At 36.9% G+C, this 22,275-nt stretch overlaps 1 protein-coding gene across 8 annotated transcripts in view; it reads left to right on the top strand.

The window, feature by feature from the left end:
- Positions 1–21,442, top strand: part of KCNIP4 (potassium voltage-gated channel interacting protein 4) — a 382,078-nt gene extending 360,636 nt beyond the window's left edge. For all 8 annotated transcript variants that reach the window (XM_030270842.4, XM_030270835.4, XM_030270837.4 and 5 more), the window contains 6 exons: positions 1,012–1,081; positions 5,330–5,400; positions 12,727–12,834; positions 13,692–13,796; positions 14,380–14,442; positions 21,285–21,442. In XM_030270842.4, coding sequence (XP_030126702.1) covers positions 1,012–1,081; positions 5,330–5,400; positions 12,727–12,834; positions 13,692–13,796; positions 14,380–14,442; positions 21,285–21,332 — 465 coding nt within the window. In that variant the 3' untranslated portion in view covers positions 21,333–21,442. The remainder of the gene's footprint in view (positions 1–1,011; positions 1,082–5,329; positions 5,401–12,726; positions 12,835–13,691; positions 13,797–14,379; positions 14,443–21,284) is intronic.
- Positions 21,443–22,275: the final 833 nt, after the last annotated feature.

Here is a 22,275-nt window from a genome sequence, read left to right as displayed (position 1 = left end):
CTATTTTTTCTCATAGGAAAACGTGTTATTACTCTGGTAAAAGATGTTACACTACTCTTGATCTGCATTTCCAGCTATTAAGTTTCCTGAGTTTAGGACTAGGAGCACATATGTCTGAGTCCTCAGGCCAAATAGCATGATAATAGTCAAAAATAAATGTATGAACCTTAAAACTAAATTTGCATTCTCTTTTTTTCCTTTGTTTCTAAAAGTTATTTTCTTTTAAAGAGCATACCTGGCTTTTTAACCCATCTTTGCATTAATGAAGGAATTAAGGCATAAAAGGAATGAAGTACATTGCCCAAAGTCTTCTGCTCAGTCTGGCAAAATCAGGACTAGAAATCAGCTCTCTGGTCTTGTCTATTTATGCTTGACTTAGTAAACAATTACAGTGTTCCTTCTGCTTTTCCTACCTCTTTGCATAAGCCACTGGTTTAACCATCTTTATTCTTCTTCATTTCCTTTCATTTTCTTTGTGGTCACTCTATTCAGAAACTTCCTACATATTCTGTGTTACATATTTAAATTTATGAAAAAGATGTAAAGAGGCAGAAGGATCTGCAAGGTTTGGATAAGATCTTCCGAGGCAGGGTCTTTTGAATTAATTGAATAGAACTCTTCCAGTAGAATATGACTGCATGTTCTATCATTGTGTTTACATTCCTGCTGGAATTCCATTCCATGCAAATGCTGATTGCAGCTGAGGCAGTGACCACTCATGGCCCACAGGCCACACAACAGCTCCACTCACTGCAGGACCGCGCTTGCTGCCCATGTGTCACTCCGGTCTCAAATGAAGTTGGGATCCATGCCATAGAAGGATTTTTGTCTCATGGGAATTCTTTAGGAAGATACTTCAGTGTGATAATGTGCACTAATATTTGGTTGAAAGTGCAAAGTCCCACATTTTAGTGTGTCAGTCACACACATGCTGTGGACGGTCTCCTGAACACATCGGCTGAGTGGGCCAGACTGGATGGCATTCATTTCTTGTCATTTACTTTTTTCCAGGAATGCCCCAGTGGTGTTGTCAATGAAGAAACCTTCAAAGAGATTTACTCTCAGTTCTTTCCACAGGGAGGTAAGTACTTGGCAGACATAATTAGTACTGCAGTATGTCTGTTAGTTCCCAAGTCTGACAAAAGAGCCTCCTGTTCAAATTAATAAGATTGTTCCCTCAAGCTCTGTCCGAACTCACGGGCTACTTTCTTGATAGTTTGACACATTTTTAAGTCTGTATTTCTGAATGAAATGCAATGAAATGCAATGGTATCTACATAAAGTCAGTCTTCTGTTATGAAGTTACTACCTGTGCTTGGATTCCATTAAAAAACAAGTTTCTCTAAGTAGGTTATTTTTCTTTCAGCTTTCTAAAAATTCTTGCCCATTCTCTTTTACTCAAAAAACTTTTTCACAGTAGGAGGCACTGCAGGAACCATCTCATATCAATAGTAGAACCCTCCCCTTTAATTCTATGGGATTTCTTTTCTTAAATGCTAACCCTGATTTCAATTAATTGATATCCAGGAGTTTTGTTATTTTTTATTTCCATTATCTTTTAATGCAGTGAAGATAAAAAAATGTGTAACAGTTTGGGGTTTTTTTCCTTGAACCTCAGATTTCTTTTAATTTGAATTTTCCCCTCTCTTTTCTTCCCCTTGCATTTGCTATTCAGTTACCCCTCTTCATATTCTCCTACAACCCTTCAACCCCACCTCTGCAGCTTCTCCCAGAGCTCTTGAGATTTGTGTATTTCTCTGCAACTGTTCAGAACTCCTGCTTTTCGTTTTTTATTTAACAACCCATATTAATTGGTAGGAACAAAATATCTCCCCATTAGTTTTATTTTGACCTAGAAGGTAAAGAGCAGCATTCAGTGCAGATTACCATCTCTGAAATCATCAAGAAGTAGCACACTCAATAGAAATGAACAAAAGGCTAGAAGGGATGACCTGCCTACTGATTGTTTCTCTACGTAAACTGTTAGACCAAGCTAACAATTACAGTTTGAAATATTATATTTTGTAGTTACCCTTGGGTAGTGAAAACAATACTCTCTATGTGATTTACTACACTTCATTTAAAAAAATCTATCATATTTCCTAGTGTTACACCCAGAATTTTTATGGGCAGAGAGAAAGCACACATGTTTTAAAATTGATGTCGAAACATATTGTGAGAGCAAATGTAGTGTTAAAAGACTAATCTTTATTAGACCAGATCTAGTTGTTGCAGAGAAGAAAAACTATTATTGTGGTTAAAATAGATATATGTGGAATGTCTAATTTCTACCCTATTCCTGATGTTAACGCTGATCCTTCTGCTCCTCTGGCATTTAGGGCAGTGGCATCCTTTGGAGAAGGAGATGAGAACTGCAGTGGAATGTCTAGCTAAGAAACCAGACTGAGTTCTTAAATTTTTTAATGTCTTGTCAAAATAATGTGTCCAGCTGAGGCTTTTAAATAATGATTTTATGTATGTCCCAGCATTAAAGAGGAAAAAAGAATCTTGAAAATTTTCCCCAAATTAAAACATGTAGGTCTGTGCTCCAATTGTCTGTGTGATGAAAAACCAGGTACAACACCATGTATCATTATGACAATTCATATATTCAATACATAATTCATATCTGAACAAACAAAATTATGTCTATAAGATTTTAAGCTTCAGGGCAACCAAAGAAATTTTTCAATGTCATCCAGCAAGTTCCTCAAGCAACTTCCAAGACTGTCCAGGACAAGATACAAGAGGATTACAAATAGGACAAGGTGTTGCAAGAGTAACATGGCAAGAAACGACACTGGATTGCAGCAAAAGCAATGTATTTTTAAAGGCAAAAGTAGCTTTGTAAAAGTTCTCCATGCCAGAAAGGGCACTCCAGGAACTTCTTTTTAGATTCACTGCCATACAGATGAATGAATATACACCCTGCATTTTTGCAGTCGATCACCTGAAATGAAAGGTGGGATTTTTCTTAAGCCAAGTAGGTCATGGATAAGAATCCACACACTGAATAATTATTGCACTCCTTTACCAATTCTGAACAAATTAAATCATGATTGTAGTTTAATAAGTCATACTCTTCCATGTGTAATGATTACTGGTTTCTGCCTCTGATATTTAAAATGCTTTGATGGTGTTTTTCAAGGGAATTCTGATTTAAGAGCTCTTCCTATCTCAGCTTGTTAAAATAGCAAGTTTGCCTACTAGTTATGATATCAGATCCTTGAAAAGAAATTGTATTTAATTTTAAAAGTTAAGATTTTTTTGTCTAAAATTTTTAATGCTCAAGATTTAGGGTTAAAGGGGGAAATTAGACTAAGTAGCTCTAATTAAAAGACTAGCATGCCTCATCCTGCTGTGGTTTTGAAGGCAAAATTTTGGACCAGAATTGCTTGAGCAAGCAAATCTGAAAAAGGCTTTTGATTTTTTTTTTTTTGGAGGGGTTACCAAAAAAAATATTTTTCAACTAGGGACTTTTTTTTTCATATACTATCATACCAAAAAAAAAAAAAAAAAAAAGTTAAACCCCTTTGTATTTTCTGTATGTCTGTATGTCTACAGAAAATAACCAGGAATATTTCAGATGTTTTTAAGAAATGGGTGCCAAGTGAATAGGAAGGTATTTAAAATTCCTTTTACAGTAATTATACCTCTATAACACATTTTTTCCTAGAAGATGATCTACATAGTATTTTCTGTTGCACAACAGAAGTCTCAGTAGATTATAGAAAATATGACTATTAAAATGCTAAATATAACCTGTAGTCAACAAATTTACATTTTTCAGCTAAAGTGTGAATGTATCTGCCAAGCTGTGCTTAAGCAATTAAAGTGGTTACTGGACACATGGAAGAATGAATGTGGTGGTGGGGATTTAATTCTCTGAAAACGTGTTAACAGAAGGGTTTTAAAGATTGCAGTTTTTTCTTGTTATGATTATTTCACATCATAAAAAATAAACAAACATATTGAAGTAAGACTAGAGAATTTTCTTATAAATATCAGGTCTGAATCTGTGAAGCACAAAGATTTGAGTTTTGTTATATTTGGTTCCTCAGAGTTAAGGTGGCATTTAAGCTGAGTGTTGCAAGAATATTGCTCAGTTCAGTACAAAACAGTATTTTGGGCTGTGAAAAATAAAGGTTTGCAGGATTGATATAAAAGGTAAAGTAGTTTATTCCAAGAAATCAGAAAATGGCATTTCAGCATTGATCAGGTTTTTCCATGAGAGGGAGAAGTTTATTCTGCAAAGGGGACACCGATTTCATAACACTTTGCCCTTTATTAATAATTTGTGAGGTTAATGTCAATTAGCCTAAAATTATTGTAAACATATGAGGTAGAAAGCGAAAAGTGAGTATTAAAAGTAAACAGGCCCTCATCCTTCATTAATTTGCACAATTTTGAGGGAAGGAAAAACACTGATGCCAGCTGACTTCCCTTAACCCCAGCAGCTGCTACCTCACATCCAGAGAGCTGTCTCTGGATGAGTGCTCCCTATATTACTCCTGGAGCAGGTTGTGGCTTTTAGAAGGCATTCAGTGGAAATCGAAGGATGGATATTTACAAAAGTTACAGTCTTGACATATTTATATTCGTGCTGTCTTATGTTTCTGAAATGAGTCAATATGCACTGGGGAGGAGGTTTGGAAAGTATGCAAATAGTGAATGGATCTTTTGTTTAAGGTCATCTTTCAGAGTCTCACTGACCATTTAATGAGTCACAGCTAATTTTTCCAAACCCTAATGCCACAATCATGGGAATTCAGCAGCAAGGCAGCTTTAAGAATCTGCTTCTCAGGAGGGAATTTCCTCTCCCCGTGGGTGCGCCCAGGACCCGATGGCAGCAGCAGCTTTCGGACAAAATCAGCTTCAACCAGGGGAAGAGATCTGTGCGCAGAGCAAAAGCGGCGCAGCCGGTGCAGGGAGGGCAGTGTCTGCTTCCCTCATCTACCAGGAGCAAATGGGCACATTCTTCACTGTGAGCATACGAGATGGATCCCTGTCACAGCCTGCTCCTGTTAAAACAGGTTGTTTCAGAGTACAATATGTCATCTTTGCTATTTGCTCAGGTATCAGTGATTAGCAAACACAAGAATAAAAATGAATAGAGATATTCCAGAACAGAATTTTCAATTTTTGTTTTCTCTGCACTTATAACTTATCCCTCCTCTCCTGCCAGAAAGGAATTTTAAATTTCACTGGAAGTCTTGCTAGGAAATTTTGGTATCAAAATATATCTCAATATCAAAAAAGTTTTAATGGAATTAAATTTTGTTAAATAAGATGTACTTACTGTGAATTTTTTTTCTGCTTTAAATTTTAGATTCCACAACATATGCACATTTTCTGTTTAATGCATTTGACACTGATCACAATGGATCTGTAAGTTTTGAGGTAAGTGATGCCATTGCTTATTTCTATAAAATTGGATACATTGCCATTCCTTGTAATGAAGTCCAGTTTGGTGCCTGGCTCACATTAGGGAAAATTTAGCTGATGTGACTCAAGTTTCAAATTTTTCCAATGTAATAAAAAAAATCATTACTTTACAGTTGTATATTCCATAATGGTAACTCAGACTGTGCTACTACATAATATTTTTTAAAATCTGTCAATTTAAAAAGAAACCAAATTTATACACTTTTTTAAAATCTGTCAATTTAAAAAGAAACCAAATTTATACACGTTACCTAAAATAGTTCTTCCTCTCTGCCTTTGCAAGATGAGATCTCTGAACTACAACTAATATTATAGGGATGACTCAGCCAAAATCAGATTTTTCATGCTTAGTTTCCAGAAATTTCTAGAAAAAGTCTTTAAAGCAAATGTTTTTAAAAGCACAAGAGTTGGAAGTTTGTACTTCCTCCATTTAACTGCCAAAATATTTTCCCAGTCCTGTCTTTCCCTGGTAAGGCTGATGTCATCCATGCAATATAAATGGAAAAAAAGAGACCTTACTGCAATACTGGAGATGAGAACAGGGTGTACAAAATACTGCAAAGTAGATAATATTTTGGGCTATAGAATTAAAAAAAAAAAAGGATAAGTTTGTTTTGTCATGTTTTCTTTGGTTTTGATTATAAAGAACTAATTTTTTCCTTACAACTTTTGATCGGATTGTGATAAATACACTCCAAGTTTATTGAAATGTCCTTTACATGCTTTTATGATTTATTTTAGTGAATGATGTTGTGAGGTCATACAGATTTTTTAAAATAAAAATAATTAATTGGTGTAATAGGAAGAAGACTTGCCAATCAGGTACACTGTGATCAGAAATCTATGCCCTAAATTAAGGCTATAATCAGATTTGTTTTTATCATTATTTGCATTTATTTTAAAAAACCCATGAACCTTTTTCCAGGCAGATGTAGTCAATGGAATCTTTATGAAACTAAGAGCAGGCACGGAAGATTAATTCATGTCTGCTGTACATAGGCTAAATATGCAAGGATTCTTCTGATCTAATCACAGAATCATAGAATGGTTTGCATTGGAAAGGATCTTAAACCCCTTGCCATGGACAGGGACATCTCCCAGTAGGCCAAGTTGCCTCATCCAACCTGGCCTTGAGCACTTCCAAGGATGGGGGATCCATAACTTCTGTGGGCAACCTCTGCCAGTGCCTCACCACCCTCCCAGTAAAGAATTTATTTTGTATATCTAGCTTAAACTTCCCCTCTTTCTATTACAGCAACAGTGTGTACATTGGGAAAAATTATTTTTAGAATGAGTAGTTGAAAAGTATTTCTGCAATTATCGTTAAAAAGAATGGGAATGAAAAAAATCTTTTGTACCTTTTCAGGTCAATTTGTTGACACTTGTATTTCAGGCAGAAAGTCTTAAGAAATGTACTAGATTTGGAGCACTTTGATTATCTCAATGTGCAGGCTTGTGCACGAAAAAAGGGCTTTGGAATAAAATAAATCAGGAAAATAAAAGCAGAGGAACTGAACTTTTGTTCAATATCAAGGCAGATATGAGTGATCCAGACTTTTATATTATTTGCACTGATTTGAATCCAGCATAACTCTGCTGCTGTCAAAAGACTCTTGCTTCTTTGTCCTTGTAGCAATATTATACTTACAAACTGCATGATGGCCATTCTAAAAGCATCCTCCTGAAGTTAAAAATGTATGGGGCTTTTTGTTCTAATCACATGGAAATACCTGCAAAATGTGGAAGAAGATATTCTGAAATGTGCAAAATATAATAATCTCATTTTTTTCCTGCTCCTTGTAAGTGCAGCTGTGCCATTTTCTGTCTATTCCAATCTTAATATTAGTTTTCTAATTTCCATTAGAAAAACAACAAAAGTAGACAGCTCAAAAGGTAGAGGGAATAGTTTAATAGTTTGGAGAAAAAAATAATCATTCTTTCCAAAGTACTTTCTGTATCAAAATGTAGGAGTAAATACTATTTAATATAATTATCTATGATAAAAACACTCTGGCTATCTTCTGTGTAAAAAATTATTATCAAAATCTGAAATGGCAGCAAAATTCTTTTGTTGATAAAATTTACTTTTTTTTTGTGTTTCACTCTCTATTTCCCATGAAGCAGTGGTAGCTGGAGTTGCAGCTCCAAAAAAAAGAGAATTTGCTTTAGCTTTTTGCTCTTTATTTCTCAAATTTTCAACCACCAACAATGAAAGGTTGGATCACAACTTAAATGCACACCTCTGTGCATTTGACTGACATTTCTTGGTGAGATTGTGTCTTTACAGTTTCGTCATCCCTAAAGCTGTGTGCTCTTTGATACTGAGCCAGGATCTCTAAGTGAAGGATTTATGTAGCATAAAAACCAAACTTATAAAATTAGGTGCTTGAACTTATCTCTGCTTATCCCATGATTGTATTAATTTTGAGACTAGTTTATTTCATTAGCTTTGTGAACTAGTTTTGTTTTAATATGACAGAGTTTTCGAAGACCTAGTGACCCAGCTAATGGAGGGCTCTTTGGGCATGTTAGTGAGTTGTTTTTTCCATTAGACAGAGACAGATATAAAAGCAAGGTTTTCATTTGCTGCATGTATGTTGTCACTGAGCCAAAACGAAGATCTGGCCTCAAAGCTATTTAGTCAGAAAAATGGAGGCTAATTAACTTTAGATATATTGTCAAAATGAAGCTCATTGCACATATGCAAATATCCAAATCAGTATCCTTCATCTGTTGTAGATGCAGATTAAAGTTATTCTAAATGTCTCCTTGCTGAAAGTCATTCAATAATCACACAAATTCTCAGTGCCTTAAAGCACAGTGCTGTGCCCAAACACAATGGAGATGTTTAAAGATTTCTGTCATATTTAATCAAAACCAAACTTATATTGGTTAATAAATCAGCAAGCATATTAACTCACTTCTGTAGATGAGTACAGTTCTTAAAATCAAACACAACTTCATATTTAACGAATAATAAAAGTAGTGTCTAAAGCGGTGTTATGAAGCCAGCAGTTAAATAAGTCATAGAATTATAGAATACCTTGGATTGGAAGTGACTTTGAAGATCATCTCATTCCAACTCCCCTGCCACGGGCAGGGACACCTCCCACTAGATCTGGCTGCTTGAAGCCCCATTCAACATGACCTTAGACACTTTCAGGGATAGGGCATTCACAGCTTCTCTGGGAAACCTTTTCCAATGCCTCACCATCCTCACAGTGAAGAATTTCCTAATTGCTAATTGAAACCTACTCTCTGTCAGTTTAAAGCCATTTCCCCTTGTCCTGTTCCTACATATCCGTGCGCAGAGTCCCTCCCCAGCTCTCTTGTAGGCCCTCTTTAGGTAATGGGAGGTGCTCTAAGGTCCCTGGAGTCTTCTCTTCTCCAGGTTGAACAGGCCCAACTCTCAGCCTGTCTTCATAGCAGAGGTGCTCCGTCCTCTGGGCTTGTTCCAGCAGGTCCATGTCACTTGGCCCCTGAGCTGGATGCAGTATTCCAAGTGGGGTCTCATGATGATGGCACAGGAGAGGGACAGAATCTCTTTCCTTGACCTTCTGGTCACATTTCTTTTGATACAGCCCAGGTCATGGTTGGCTTTCTGGGCTGCAAGCACACATTGATGGTTTGTGCTGAGTTTGTCATCAACCAATATGTCCGAGTCCTTTTGCTCAGGGCTGCTCTAAATCCATTCTCTGCCCAGCCTGAATTTCAGCTCTGGATTGCCCTGATCCAGGTGCAGCACTTTGAACTTGGCCTCATTGAATTTCATGAGGTTCACAAGCATGATTCTGTGGGTTCAACACACAAAGGTTTGTCCACGTCATGTAGGAAATGAGCTCATTTTTCTTAATATAGTGGTGATCTCATAAGCATTTTAACACCATGTGATTTAAAGTAGCTGCAAAGAAATGCATTTCCTTTTAGGAGCAATTCCTTCTCTGTGACCTTCATTTTACATACACCAGGACTCCACCACTTCTGTGGCATCACTTGATTCCTTTTCAAAATCCTAAAATCTAAATTTAAAACTGGATTAAGGTCCCTGCATACCTACTTCTGGACTTAAAAAAGACATAAAGGAACACATAACCAGGTGGAATAATTTTAAACTTTCCTATGGATTTGAGACAGCACAGTAATAAGCTTGTTAATTAATTTATTAATGAACTAACTATCCCCAAAGATTTACTGAGAGATAAAGCAATCAGAAAGTCATCAACAACCTTGCTAGGAGATAATTAATCACTGCTGAAAAAACCCACATAAATACAAGTTCATCCCAGACCACAACCAGACATTCTCTACAGTGCAGAACAGAAATGTCAGCGGGCTCTGAGTACACAGAAGCTCTGGTACAGGTGCAATGACGCTGCATTTTGCAACCCTTCAGTGAGACATCCCCCTTTCTTGAAGAATCAAAATTAGGCACAGAAGGAGGTCTTAACAGGTATTAGCATGCTCTGCAGGAAACTGGCAAGTTATAAACAGGAAACTGTGGAGAGAAATAAAGGCAAGTGCCAAGGCAGAGACTTTTCTAACTTCAGAAAAGTGTTTCTAACTTCACTATCACAGACTGAAGGAAGGCCCAACCTAGAGTTGTGTCTCAGCCCAGACTTACTGTTTTAGGCTCCTTTGTCAGTGGGCAGTGACAGCATTTTTAGAGGATGTATATATCCAAGTATGGTGAAATTTTCTTATAAAAAACCATGTGCTAACAGTAGAATTCCTCTCTCCCTAGAAATTACATGTCTAAACCAGGACAGAAAACAGAATCTGGGTGCTCTAATCAGTATTAAAACACCCAGATGATTTTTTTCCATCCTGGCTTAGACATGTAATGGGGACTTGTATTTATGCTCTTTGTTAAATAGTGTGACTGATTTGTGCTTCACTAAGCTGCTGGTTACATGCATAAAGACGGGCAGCTGCTCCCTGAGTTTAGCTGCTTCCCTCTGCACTGCTGCTTTACCATGGCTTTCTGCACTGGGTTATTGGCTTAACAGCTGGAATGGCTGCACTGTGCCTGACACACACGGTGCCTTCCACCGTGCAGAGCATTTTCCTGTTCAAGGCTCTAGCCCAAAGTACCCTGTGGATTTGGCCTATATCTACTGAATCAGATACTCTATTTCTGTGTGATTCTATTACTTCAGTTTTTCAGTTGTTTGAAAGTAAGTATGTAGAAAAGACATCCTGTCCTAGCTGGTCCTTATCCAGCTCATCACAACTTATTATGAAAAATCCTTTCTATGGTTGCTGAGATGACTCCTGCACAACACACAGACAAAGGCAATGCACCTGAACTATGTGTGATCCCAAAACATATTGATGCAATATGGAAGGAGATGACTCACTGCTGCAATCTTTAGAGCCCATACCCGGAATGTTTTTGAGTTGTTTCTGCTTTTTAAGAGCACCCAATCCCATGAAAAACAACATAAAGTCAAGGAGTTTTTTAAAAACCAATGATAGAAGGGTAGCCTTGGAAATGGAGGTAGAAATTATTCTGGGAAGCCAGCTAACACAGGTGGTGCATCACAGAAAGGAGCAAAGAGAATTGAACAGGAAAAGAAAATTTGATTTATTTTAGATAAAATAATTTTTTTAAAATATTGCTGTGCCAAAATAAAAATAAATTCACAATTATTATGTATAATCTAAGAAAATAATGCAACTGGGGGCCTTCACAAAGGATTTAAGGAGAAGCTACATCAAGAATGTAAAACTGTGCAGAAAAGATTTAAAGACATGATACTGAATTAAAAAGGTTAATTGCTAATGCTTTATTGTGATCAAATATGTTCTGAATTTCTTGAACATTTTAATGTTTAATAGTACATTGTTAAAGAACTGTTTGGAGATTTAACCCTGTGACCCTCAATTACTCATTGAGATGTAGACAAGATGAGCAAAATTCTTTCAAGATTCATGTATCCATTTACCCCAAAGGACACATATATCAATATGAAAGAATTTTTGATAGACTAAGAAAATCCAGAGCATGCCAATTGAATTGTTAAAAAGACTGAAGCTGTCAGAAGAGCTGTCTGTGCCTACTAGACCACCTCAGTCCATGCTATCTGTGTATACTTCAGTTTATCATGTATATTTATTTGACTTTGTGGTACACCAGACCTTTTAAATTTTTATCTAACCTCAGTGCAGTTTTTTCCATTGTTCCTGCATTAGATAAAATGCAAAACATTGCTGGTGCAAATAAGAAATATCTTAGCTTTTATTGTCTCTAATGTTACTCTAACACTTCCTGTATGTCATTGCGAGCAATGTAGAAAGACACATTTAAAAGTACATACTTGCCATTTTCTGCTCAACCTATTATGAAGGCAATTTCACAAATTTATGGGTTCATATGCTTATCAAATAAAAAGAGGTGGAGGAAATGGTTAGGAAAAAAAAAGCTATTGTTTAGAAAATATTAACATTCTGAGAAATACAGAAGAGAGATGATGGGAGGTGATGTTTTCTCCAGTCTGGATGATGCTCACTAAATGTAAATGAGGTTTGTGCTGTCAAACATAGCACAAGCATCATTATTATTATGAAACAAAAAAATCTATAACCACATACTACATATAAATCTCAAAAATATAATCATACATATAATCTCGAAAGCCTTCTGATTCATTTCTGTGGAGTAGCTCTGTAGCAATAGAGCATTGGTGGGTCACAAAAACATTAAAATGGTATGTGGACATGTGATATATTTATTATTCCCTATCATACTTCAAATAAAAGTAATAAGAAATGGGGTGTGCAGTATCATAAATGAAGTTTGAAATATTGATGCAGCAGATTGATCTAAGAGATCTGGGAACCACATATTCCACTTTAACAAGGTACAGATTTAAGAAGAATTTAATGTTCCTTAGTACATAGTTCTTCCCAAATTGGTCTCCTGTGCTTAGATTAATCTAACTACCTTTTGAGTTTTTCTTGGACCATTGAACCATGGGGGTGGCTTTTTCCTGGCATTCAATGGGGACTTCTTATGTGAGACAGTAGGCTTTTCAGAGGATACAACCACTAACAGAAAATTATGTTTACTTTATAGAAAATTACTCAATTTACTTATTAATTATGAGTGTAGGAAATAGTGCCTAGATTGTTAATCCAGAAATCATTAGCACTCACAGTGAAGCAAAAAAAATTGAAACAACACATCTTTTCATACTTCTGACAAATGCATTATTCTGGATTTCTGAGTTTTTGAGGAAAACTTCTCATTTCCAAACTGACCAAGACCTTTTGTCTATTTAGGATTTTGTTATGGGTCTCTCAATTTTACTCCGAGGGACAGTACAGGAGAAACTGAACTGGGCTTTCAATTTGTATGATATAAATAAGGATGGATATATAACTAAAGAGGTAAGGTCTACTTCTTACTGTAGTCACTGAAAGTAAAGGTTGTTAGCTAAGTCCTGCATTTGGAGAAGAATGGTTTCATTGTCAGATTGAATGTGTTAACAAATTATCAGATATTACGAAGCTAGACATGCTAAAAATTAAAGTAATTGTCTCATTTTAAAGGCATAGATGAACATTGAAAAGGGAAAATCTTTACAGAAATTGCGAAAGTTCAGAATTCTTCAGAAATTATGTTTGTGAGCATAACAGGTATGGAAATAGTTGGCTTCAATTTATGCCTATGCATTTGCCCATAGATTGGTAGGATATTTAGACAAAAATGAATTAACTATGTGGGCAATAATTGTTACTTATTTTTTTTAATCTTACTTGTTTTTATAATTATTAAAATTTTCACAAGCCACTAAAAATTCAAAGATTTTGGTATAAAATGAGGACTCTGCATAAGTGCAGGTGGTGCATGGGTATTTTCATTTTCTTTAGGAAAAATAAGTTGTAAGAAGGTGATGTGCTTTGGCCATTCACTTGCTGTTACAGAACTTATTTTCCTTTTTATTTTTATTCATAAGATATTGGGAGGTTCTTCCCACAATCCATTAACTTGCACATATCATAAATAATTTAAAATTGAACTCATACATCTATGAAAGCTCAAATCAGATGATAGAATTTCTAGGAATTAAGTAGTTTCTTCTTGAAGCTGTTCAGTCAAAAAAAAAAACCAAACAAACCAACAAGGGAATTCCAAAATTGTATTCTAAAATGCAAATCCTAAAAAAAAAAAAAATTATGTTCTGAGTTAAAGCAGTGTCTACAACGCACATTGCATTACAGAAACATAATTTTTCCCTCTTCAGGAAATGCTTGATATCATGAAAGCAATATACGATATGATGGGGAAATGCACCTATCCTGTTCTCAAAGAAGATGCACCTAGACAACATGTGGAAACATTTTTCCAGGTAGGTCACCACAGATAAAGATTTTCATTGTTATAACATATCCTTCCAATTCTGTAATCCTTTCTATTCTCTGTGGCCCCATTCCAAGTTTCCCAGACCTACTCATCCTGCCCTGTTTTTTCAACAAAAGCTCTTTAAGCATAGTCCAGTCCACTTGCTATGACTTTTGGACTGGTTGTTCTTAGTCTGACATATAACTGAAATGAGTAATGAAAAGGACTTGTTTCCCACAGGAATTTGGGTAGAGAAAAATACTATAGTGGGCTGACCCTGTATGGATTCTAGGCACCCACCAAAGCCTCACTCTCACTCTCCACCCTCAAATGAACAGGGGAGAGAAAATCTAACAAAGGGCTGAAGAGGTTATCATTCCTGATGTCTCAGCCTTGGCCAGCAGCACGTCCTGGAGCTGGCTGGCATTGGCTCTGCTGCACATGGGGGAAGTTCCTGGCAGCTTCTCACAGAAGCCAGCCCTGTAGCTCTCCTGCTACCAAAGAATCTTGGCCACACAAACACAATTCCCATAAATTCCCATACTTTTTTCTTTTTTTTCTTTTTCTTTTTTTTTTTTTTTTTAATGCAGAAAATGGACAAGAACAAAGATGGGGTAGTTACCATAGATGAATTCATTGAGAGCTGCCAGAAAGTAAGTATTCCATGTTAAGCACTGAATGTGTATCTGTTGGCTATTTCTATCATAGCTCTTTACAGATTTTGGGAGTGTCAGTAAGGGTGATCTTAATACCAGAGACAACATTTTCCCAAGGTGAAGTATCTATGTACACCATTACACAGAAACACTGAACAGTGTAAATAAATTTGTGGCCTGAATCTGCAGAAGAGCAACGATATCCAAGCTATCATTGCTTATTAGACAGCTGTATCAATATCCTTTCTCTCTTTAATAGTGTATTGCTTGCACTTAGTAGAAAAAGGTTTCTTTACATTCAGCTAAATATTTATTTCTATCTTCTGCCCATGCTGAGTCACATAGTTCTGTCACAACTGGCATATAATAGTGGCAATAATGATATTGCCACTATTATATGATAAAAATTTATCATCTATGGGTTAGTTTCTCAGTGAGTTGTGATGTGCTTATAAAAAGAGAGTACAAGGGGCTTGCCAAGTGTTAGATGGCAAGAGTTAACACCAGACAAGTTTTCTCAAGGCAAGAGTGTGGACTGATTGTGATTATCAGCCACAAGCCTTTATGCTACCCAAGTGGCTGTCAATTTCTTGACAGCAAGAAATTCTTCCAGCAGCTCCTGGCCCCTAGAACCAGGATGGAGAACTGAAGCAGGAGTTACAGACTGTTCTCACTCCTCTGCTCTTCAGAAGCCAGCTTGTTCTCAGACCAGTAGACGATATGAAGAAAGATAAGTTGCGTTTTCATAAATTTAAAAAAATCCTGTTTATTTTTCAGTTAAAATTTACAAGAAAAAGAAACATGATCGAGTACAAAATAAGAATTGCTAGCCTTTGGCATGATAGGAGGTTCATAGAATTATAGAATATGCTCAGTTGGAAGGCACCCATCAGGATAATTGAGTCCAATTCTTGGATCTACACAGGACACCCCAATATCAAGGTTGCTGTATATAGTAAAGCATCACATTAGACACAGTGAATATGCTAGGACTGATTACATTATGTAAATTGATGTGGCAATAAGCCTGATACTATTTGTTACAGTGACAAACTTAGGAAGTCATAGTAGTGGTCTACTGATGCCTTGCCCAGAAAACTGATTAATGCAAATCTGATAGAGACCAGCAATATAACCCCTGCTTATTGATTCTTGTCTTCTACATCAAGAACGGAGTAATAAAGAGACAGACGATAACAAGACTATCAAGATAATTCATTTAATGCATTTTTTTGTTTTTTAGCTATTTGGAATAGAGAAATCTTTAGATGCTCAAAGATGCTCTAGAAGCAGTCTATTTTTATATGCATCTGTAACTATTCATTGGAGTTTCTTTTTTGAGTGCAGCTATCTTGTAAGCAATACTTTGATTTTAATCCACTGATTTTGGGGGATGAAAGACAGCCAAGAGCTCTGCTAACTGTGGCTGTTCTGTGTATCCTTAGCAACAGGCACTGGGCAGTGTCTCATCTGTCAGCAGTGCTCTGTTGCACTGACCATGGTTCCAGCCTGTCAGTCTTGCTCAATACCAGTGAAAGTAATTTCCTCTGCTAACACTGTGTGATCATCAGAAACAGAGATGAGATTCATTTCCCAGCTGAAGTCTGTATCGTTCTGGAAGTTAAATGACACATTAATCTGCATATGACAGCAATCGTGGTGATGGGTTGAATGATTCATTTACAAAGAAAATTAATACCTTTAGTAAGGAATTGCCTGCTCTCCTTATCCAGTGCAATTCAGTCTCCCAAGTCTGTTAGATTTATTTACCTGTTCTAAGTATTCAGAATACACATGAGAGAGATGCTCTCTAAACTGGGAGAGCAATGAATGCTACAGAATGCTACAATTGTCATCATGCTACTTATCTCACCTTCCCTTGCTTTTAACTTCAATGGTGGCTATAGTTTTTCTGACATAAAAAGGATCTTGCTACTTAAATTTTTGTCTCTCTGCTGATTAAGAACTGTTCTTCTTTTAAGACTTCTGTCCTTCAAAGCATGTAATTCATGTGAATATTGAGATTTTGTTTTAGGAATGAGGTTTGGGATTAGGATTCAAAGAATCATAGAATATACTGAGTTGGAAGAGACCCATCAGGATAAAGTCCAATTCCTGGCCCAGTGCAGGACACCCCAAGAATCACACCATGTGCCTGAGAGCATTGTCCAAATGCTTCTTGAGCCCTGTTAGGTTTGGTGCTGTGGCCACTGCCCTGGGGAGCCTGTTTCAGTGCCCAGCCATGCTCTGGGTGAAGAACCTTTTCCTAATAACCAAGATAAACTTCCCTGACACAGCTTCAGGTTCTGTCACTGGCCACCACAGAGAAGAGATCAGTGTCTTCTGCTCCTCTTCCCCTCACGAGGAAGTTGTAACTGCAATGAGGTCTCTCTTCAGTCTCCTCCTCTCCAGGCTGAACAGACCAAATGACCTCAGCAGCTCCTCATATGACTTCCCCTCCAGAGCCTTTACCATCCTCATGGGCTCATTTGAATGTTTGCTAATAGCTTTATGTCTTTCTTATATCATGGCACCCAAAACTGCAATTTTTAAGGTGAGGCTGCCCCAGCTGAGAGCAGAGCAGGACAATCCCTGTCTTTGCCCATCTGGCCATCTGTGACTGATGCCCCCCAGGACAGGGATGCCAAGGACAGGATGCTGACTCATGTCCAACTTTTCATTGACCAGGACACCCAGGTTCCTTTCCACAGTGCAGGTCTCCAGCTTCACATTCCCCAGTGGGAACACAAGCAGGGTTGCTCCATTCCAGGTGGAGATTCCAGGACTGGCCCTTGTTAAGCTTCATATGGTTGGTGATTGTGTTACCTTTTGCCCAACCCGGAAATGAAACTTGAGATAATTTTAGTAAGGAGGTATAATATAAAAGGGGATCTTTATTTGAAGGCCTTTAGGAGCAGTTATGGAAAGATGTCCACAAAAGCCCATCTTCCCCAGAGGTAAGTACTATTTATAGGTTTTGGGAAATTAGCATAACTGAAAAAAGGCACCAATGAGGAGGAAAAGTGATGATGCAATTCACCCCCAGGTGAAGCCCCTCCTTTGGAGCCCCCCCTTCAGCACTGGCTGTACTTTGTCCATGAGAATGTATCTCACAGAGTTGTTCTCAGCCTTGGTTCCCAGGAAGAACAAAGATGGGACAGGGGCCTTGTACCCTCAAGAGCTTGGAGCGCTGAAATTTGTTTTGTCTTTCTGCTTAGGGAGAGGTCATAGAAAAGTACTGGAAAAACTAGTCACTTATAAATAAACTACAGAGCTACAAATATATGTGTGAAGAATACAGAGAACATAGAAGAAAAGGCAAAACCTAAACAGCATATTTTGCACATCTTTCTATTTTGTCCAGGTCCCTCTGCAGGGCCTCCCTGACCTTGAATGAATTGAGAGTTCATCCTAGTTTAGTGCTGTCCATAAATTTACTTAGTATTAGTTTGAGTTCTGCATCCAGGTCAATAATGAAGAGAATTGGTTGAGGACGAGCCCTGCAGAACCCCACTAGTGACTGGGTTTCAATCAAAGTCCTTCAAGAAACTTGGTTCAGGAGTTAATGTGGCTTCGCTCTTTTCAGGATTACATATTTTACAAAGGAACATGGCTATTGCTTTTAAAACACAGCTGCAGGAAAACCTTTTGTTAACATTCTGATAGATATGAGCTCTAAAAAGGTAAGGTCTGAATATTTAAATAGACCTGAAGTGTGTTCTGCCAGGGAAAGGCTTCAGGAGCCTCTTCTTTGAAGATTATCTCAGGCAAGATTTGCCAGTCTCTCCTCTACTTTGAGTTGGAAGCCAGCTTAGTGAGTTGCAGAAGTATATCCCTTTTACTCCTGTTTTTCAGTAACTAAAGGGAATGTGGCAATGTGTACTTTACAAGCAAGAAGGAACACAGCAAAATATCTTTGAACAGAGGTTCTACTTCAGGTTCCTGGGGTATGTTCCTGAGATTTTTTTTTGTAGCATCAAGAGACTCTGCTGTGTTCTTAAACATTCATTTTACACATATGTGCCTTTCTAAAAATTTGTGCTGTTGTGCTGAGCACTTGTTTGGCACAACTATCAGTGCAGTGGCACTGTACAGCCTGAGGTATACAGGTGGTTTAAGGCTCTTAATTCACAGTCCCTTTGCAAAGAATGGCCTGTCCGTTCAAAAAGTGTTGAAACAGTTACGTAGGGAATTATAAAGCATTCAGGCTTTGAGCACTGTCTTCTCTGAGCACTGCGTAGAAGGATCTGAGTAGAATGGTGTTTCCCCTCATCCTCCCTCTATCTTAGGGAATGTGTATGACCTCATTTCCCTGCCCTCCCTACCCCACATGCATTTGAATGTCAGTCTGCCATCCAGACTCCAGCAGTGTCTCTGCTCCCACAGTAGAAAGGGACTATGCTGCCCTAGATATGCCAGACTGAGTCTCAGAAAGTGGTGGCTGTCTGTCTGGCTTCATTTAAATACCAAAGAGCAGATCTAGGTCTTGAGAAACAGGAATGGGGTACCTCAAGAGCTAAGCACTTCCCAGTTCCTTTCACTGATTGGTGCCAGTGGGAAAAGGTCTGACTCGGGCATTGCCTGGTATCACAGCAGCAGCACGAAGAACAGAGCCAAAGGACAAAGGCACACACAGTGACTGTCAGGGTCAGTGACACAAATCCTTCTGATAATGAGAGAAAGGCTTTGGGCACAGGTGCTTTCTGCAGGAGTAACCCTTTCCATACACAGTGTTGATGGTTTGGGCTATCCTGAAAACAGCAAAGGAACCATTTCAAACCTATGAAAAACTGGCTTAAAGGTAGGTCAGGCCTGCCAGAGTTCATTCATTCAAGTTTGTGCTTCATATGGACAATGCTTCATATGCACTAACACCTCCCTTTGTCTTGAATTAGGAACAGTTTAACAAGTCTAATATGAATGTTTGTGTAGAAAATGTACTGAGAAAAGAGGCAAAAGATACGCTTGCCAAAGAATTCCAATGCAAGCATCTGGGATTTTTCTGGGGTTTTTTGGTATTTTTTTTTTAAATGGCAAAAGAAACCAGCTACTAAAACTTATCATGTTCTAAATATTATGACAAGCCTGTATTTTCTTGTGAAGACACTTCTAATTTGACTGACTAAGGGAGTGGCATTGGAAGTCTTCTGTAAAGAAACAGCTAGCCTCAGAAATAAGGAGTTGAATTTAGAAAACTACCAGTTTCATTCATGATAATACCCATATAGTAAAATTGGTAGGAAGTGTCAAAACAATTCGCAGATTCAGAGCATGTTGTTTGCTTGCACATTTACTGAGCTTAATGCTAATGTATGTACCAAAAACATTTATACTATATATAATATATATATATATAATTATATGACAAGTGACTTAAACCAACATGTTAACCTTACATCAGTGACATTCACTAGTTTATTGATGTTTCAAAGCAATGCAGTGAGGAAAATGATTGCTTATTTTAACTTTCAGTAATTCAATATAGTAGCTTTGCTACACAAAATTTTCAAGCATTAGCCTATATAGTGTATTTTTGAAATTACATATCATTGCTTCCATAAGTTCTTTTATTGTACAAAATAGCACATAGATCATTTCTTACAGCAGCATCACTTGAGATGACATACAGAATCATAGATAAAAAACCCCACTGTGCATGTTTCATAACATAAATTAAGCTAATTACTCAGACTTGTCATTTTCTACCAAGCAAATCACCCACTAGACTGAACAGTGACTAATTTAACTGGAAATTGATACTGAACACGTGTTACTGGAAGATTAATGTAGAGAAACCTCACAGACTTATCAGTAGTGGAGAATACTATTGAGATAACCTTTCTAAGAAGTGGGTTTTTGATGTACATCTTTCATTAAACATCCAAAAATAATCTATAATTCAGTCTTTTTATTCATTAAAATTAAAGATGGCTACATCATCTCTGAATAAAGTACTAAAGAGAGAGATCATTACAGTGGAGACCAGCAAATGCTAAATGAGCATGTAATAAGCTCTTATATTTTGTATATATATTGTTTTGTGCTAGCAATTGTTGATCGAGAAGCACAAACAAAAATGGACTACTGAAAGTACCTCTTTCTTCTATACACTGAAAGGTAAAGCTTACAAAGAAAAATATTTTTTTGCTGACTCCTGTGCTGAGAGTTGCTTGCTGATAAAATCTGGGGCACAGAGTGATGCATCGGTATAATACACCACTGGAAAGATGAATATTTTGTTAAAAAATTACCTAATGCAAAGCAATCAGAAAGCAGAAGTTGCATTTAGAAGGAATCACCATCTTTCAGTGTGAAAACACAGAAAATCTGAACTGAGGAACTGAAGAGTGCTGTGGTCATACTTGTCAAACTGATTGATTTTGGCTCAGCAATGGTGCACACTTCAGTTTGTTTTTCTTAGTCATCCCTAACTATGAAGCAGAAGCCCTAGGATTGCAAAAAGGATCCTGTGTACTGTGCACAGGACAAGCACTTACATGCACAGATTCACACTTGATACAAGTATTCCATCAGTATTTATTGTCTAGGTGTATTCTGTTATCCTGAATATAAACTGATAACCTCAGAAATGTTACAGATCTAATCTTCTTAATATGCTATTGTATTCTTGACAGAGTAGTTTTGGTTTCATTAATATACAGAAAAACTTATTTAAGCATGGACCCATTAACAACTTTTTTCTGCCAACCATTTCGCCAAATAAGCTGAAAAAAATGTTGCAATTAACTAAAATGTTCTACCACATTTCAGTATAGATATCTACCAGCTACATTTGTAATGGTGTGTGATTTTTGGTTATGTGTTGTCTTTTTTTACAGGATGAGAATATAATGCGATCCATGCAGCTCTTTGAAAATGTGATTTAATGAAGACACTAGGTCTACAACTAATGGACAAATATGAGCTATTCTGCAACATTATCTAAAAAATGGATTTCCCACTTTATCATAAATAAAGTTACTCAGCTTTACACTGAGACATGTATTATGCAAGTAAATTTTTTATTATAAACCCTTCCCAACAAAAAAACCCTTTCTACATTATACAATCTAGCACTTCCACAGTGGCTATTTAGTTACTAGGACTGTACTGAAAAATCAGGTTATTACTACAAACTCAAACAAAATACAGCTGACATTATGCACCTTTATTATCATTCCAACCCCTAGTTAAAATAGATACAATCACATGGAGATTAAATAAATATTCTTAGTTTTGCTACTCATTTGTACTGGACTAAGCTCCAGGTGTTAAAGCGTACTTCTTAAATCTCTAGCTTCTAATTTATACAGAGGCATTACAATTTATTTTCTTCTCATATTTCTACAGTGTAGTCCTCATTTTTTAATAATATTTTGATTTAAATATTTTGAGTTAAAATGCTATAATAAATGTGCAATGCACACCTTGCTATAATTGCCTTCCAACTTCAACTTTTCTCTTCAGAAAAAAGCCCCCAAAACCCAAACATAACTAAGCAGGTAACTTGAGAGCAAGAACTGTTATAAAACAAACCAACCAACCAACCAACCAAGTTGCTTATTCCCTAAAAAATATGAGTAAAATTCTTTCAATCTTACCTAATAAGTCTGCACTTAATTTATCATGACATATCAAAAGTCCTACATCTGTATTTTTAAATCTTCTTGGATGTCTATGCGAAGTCCTTTGCTTAAAATTAAGGATCTTCTGACTTCCAATTTTTCATTAAGAAACCTTAACTGGATCCTAACACTGCTTTCCTAAGTATGTGTCTTTCTGCCTTTAATGAAGAAAAAGGCATGAACTTTTGAAAACTGCCATCCTACT

This window comes from Taeniopygia guttata, chromosome 4 (assembly GCF_048771995.1).
Source record: "Taeniopygia guttata chromosome 4, bTaeGut7.mat, whole genome shotgun sequence".
NCBI lineage: Eukaryota > Metazoa > Chordata > Aves > Passeriformes > Estrildidae > Taeniopygia > Taeniopygia guttata.
The sequence above is the reverse complement of the archived record's forward strand: the minus strand, read 5'-3'. Positions and strand labels throughout refer to the sequence as shown.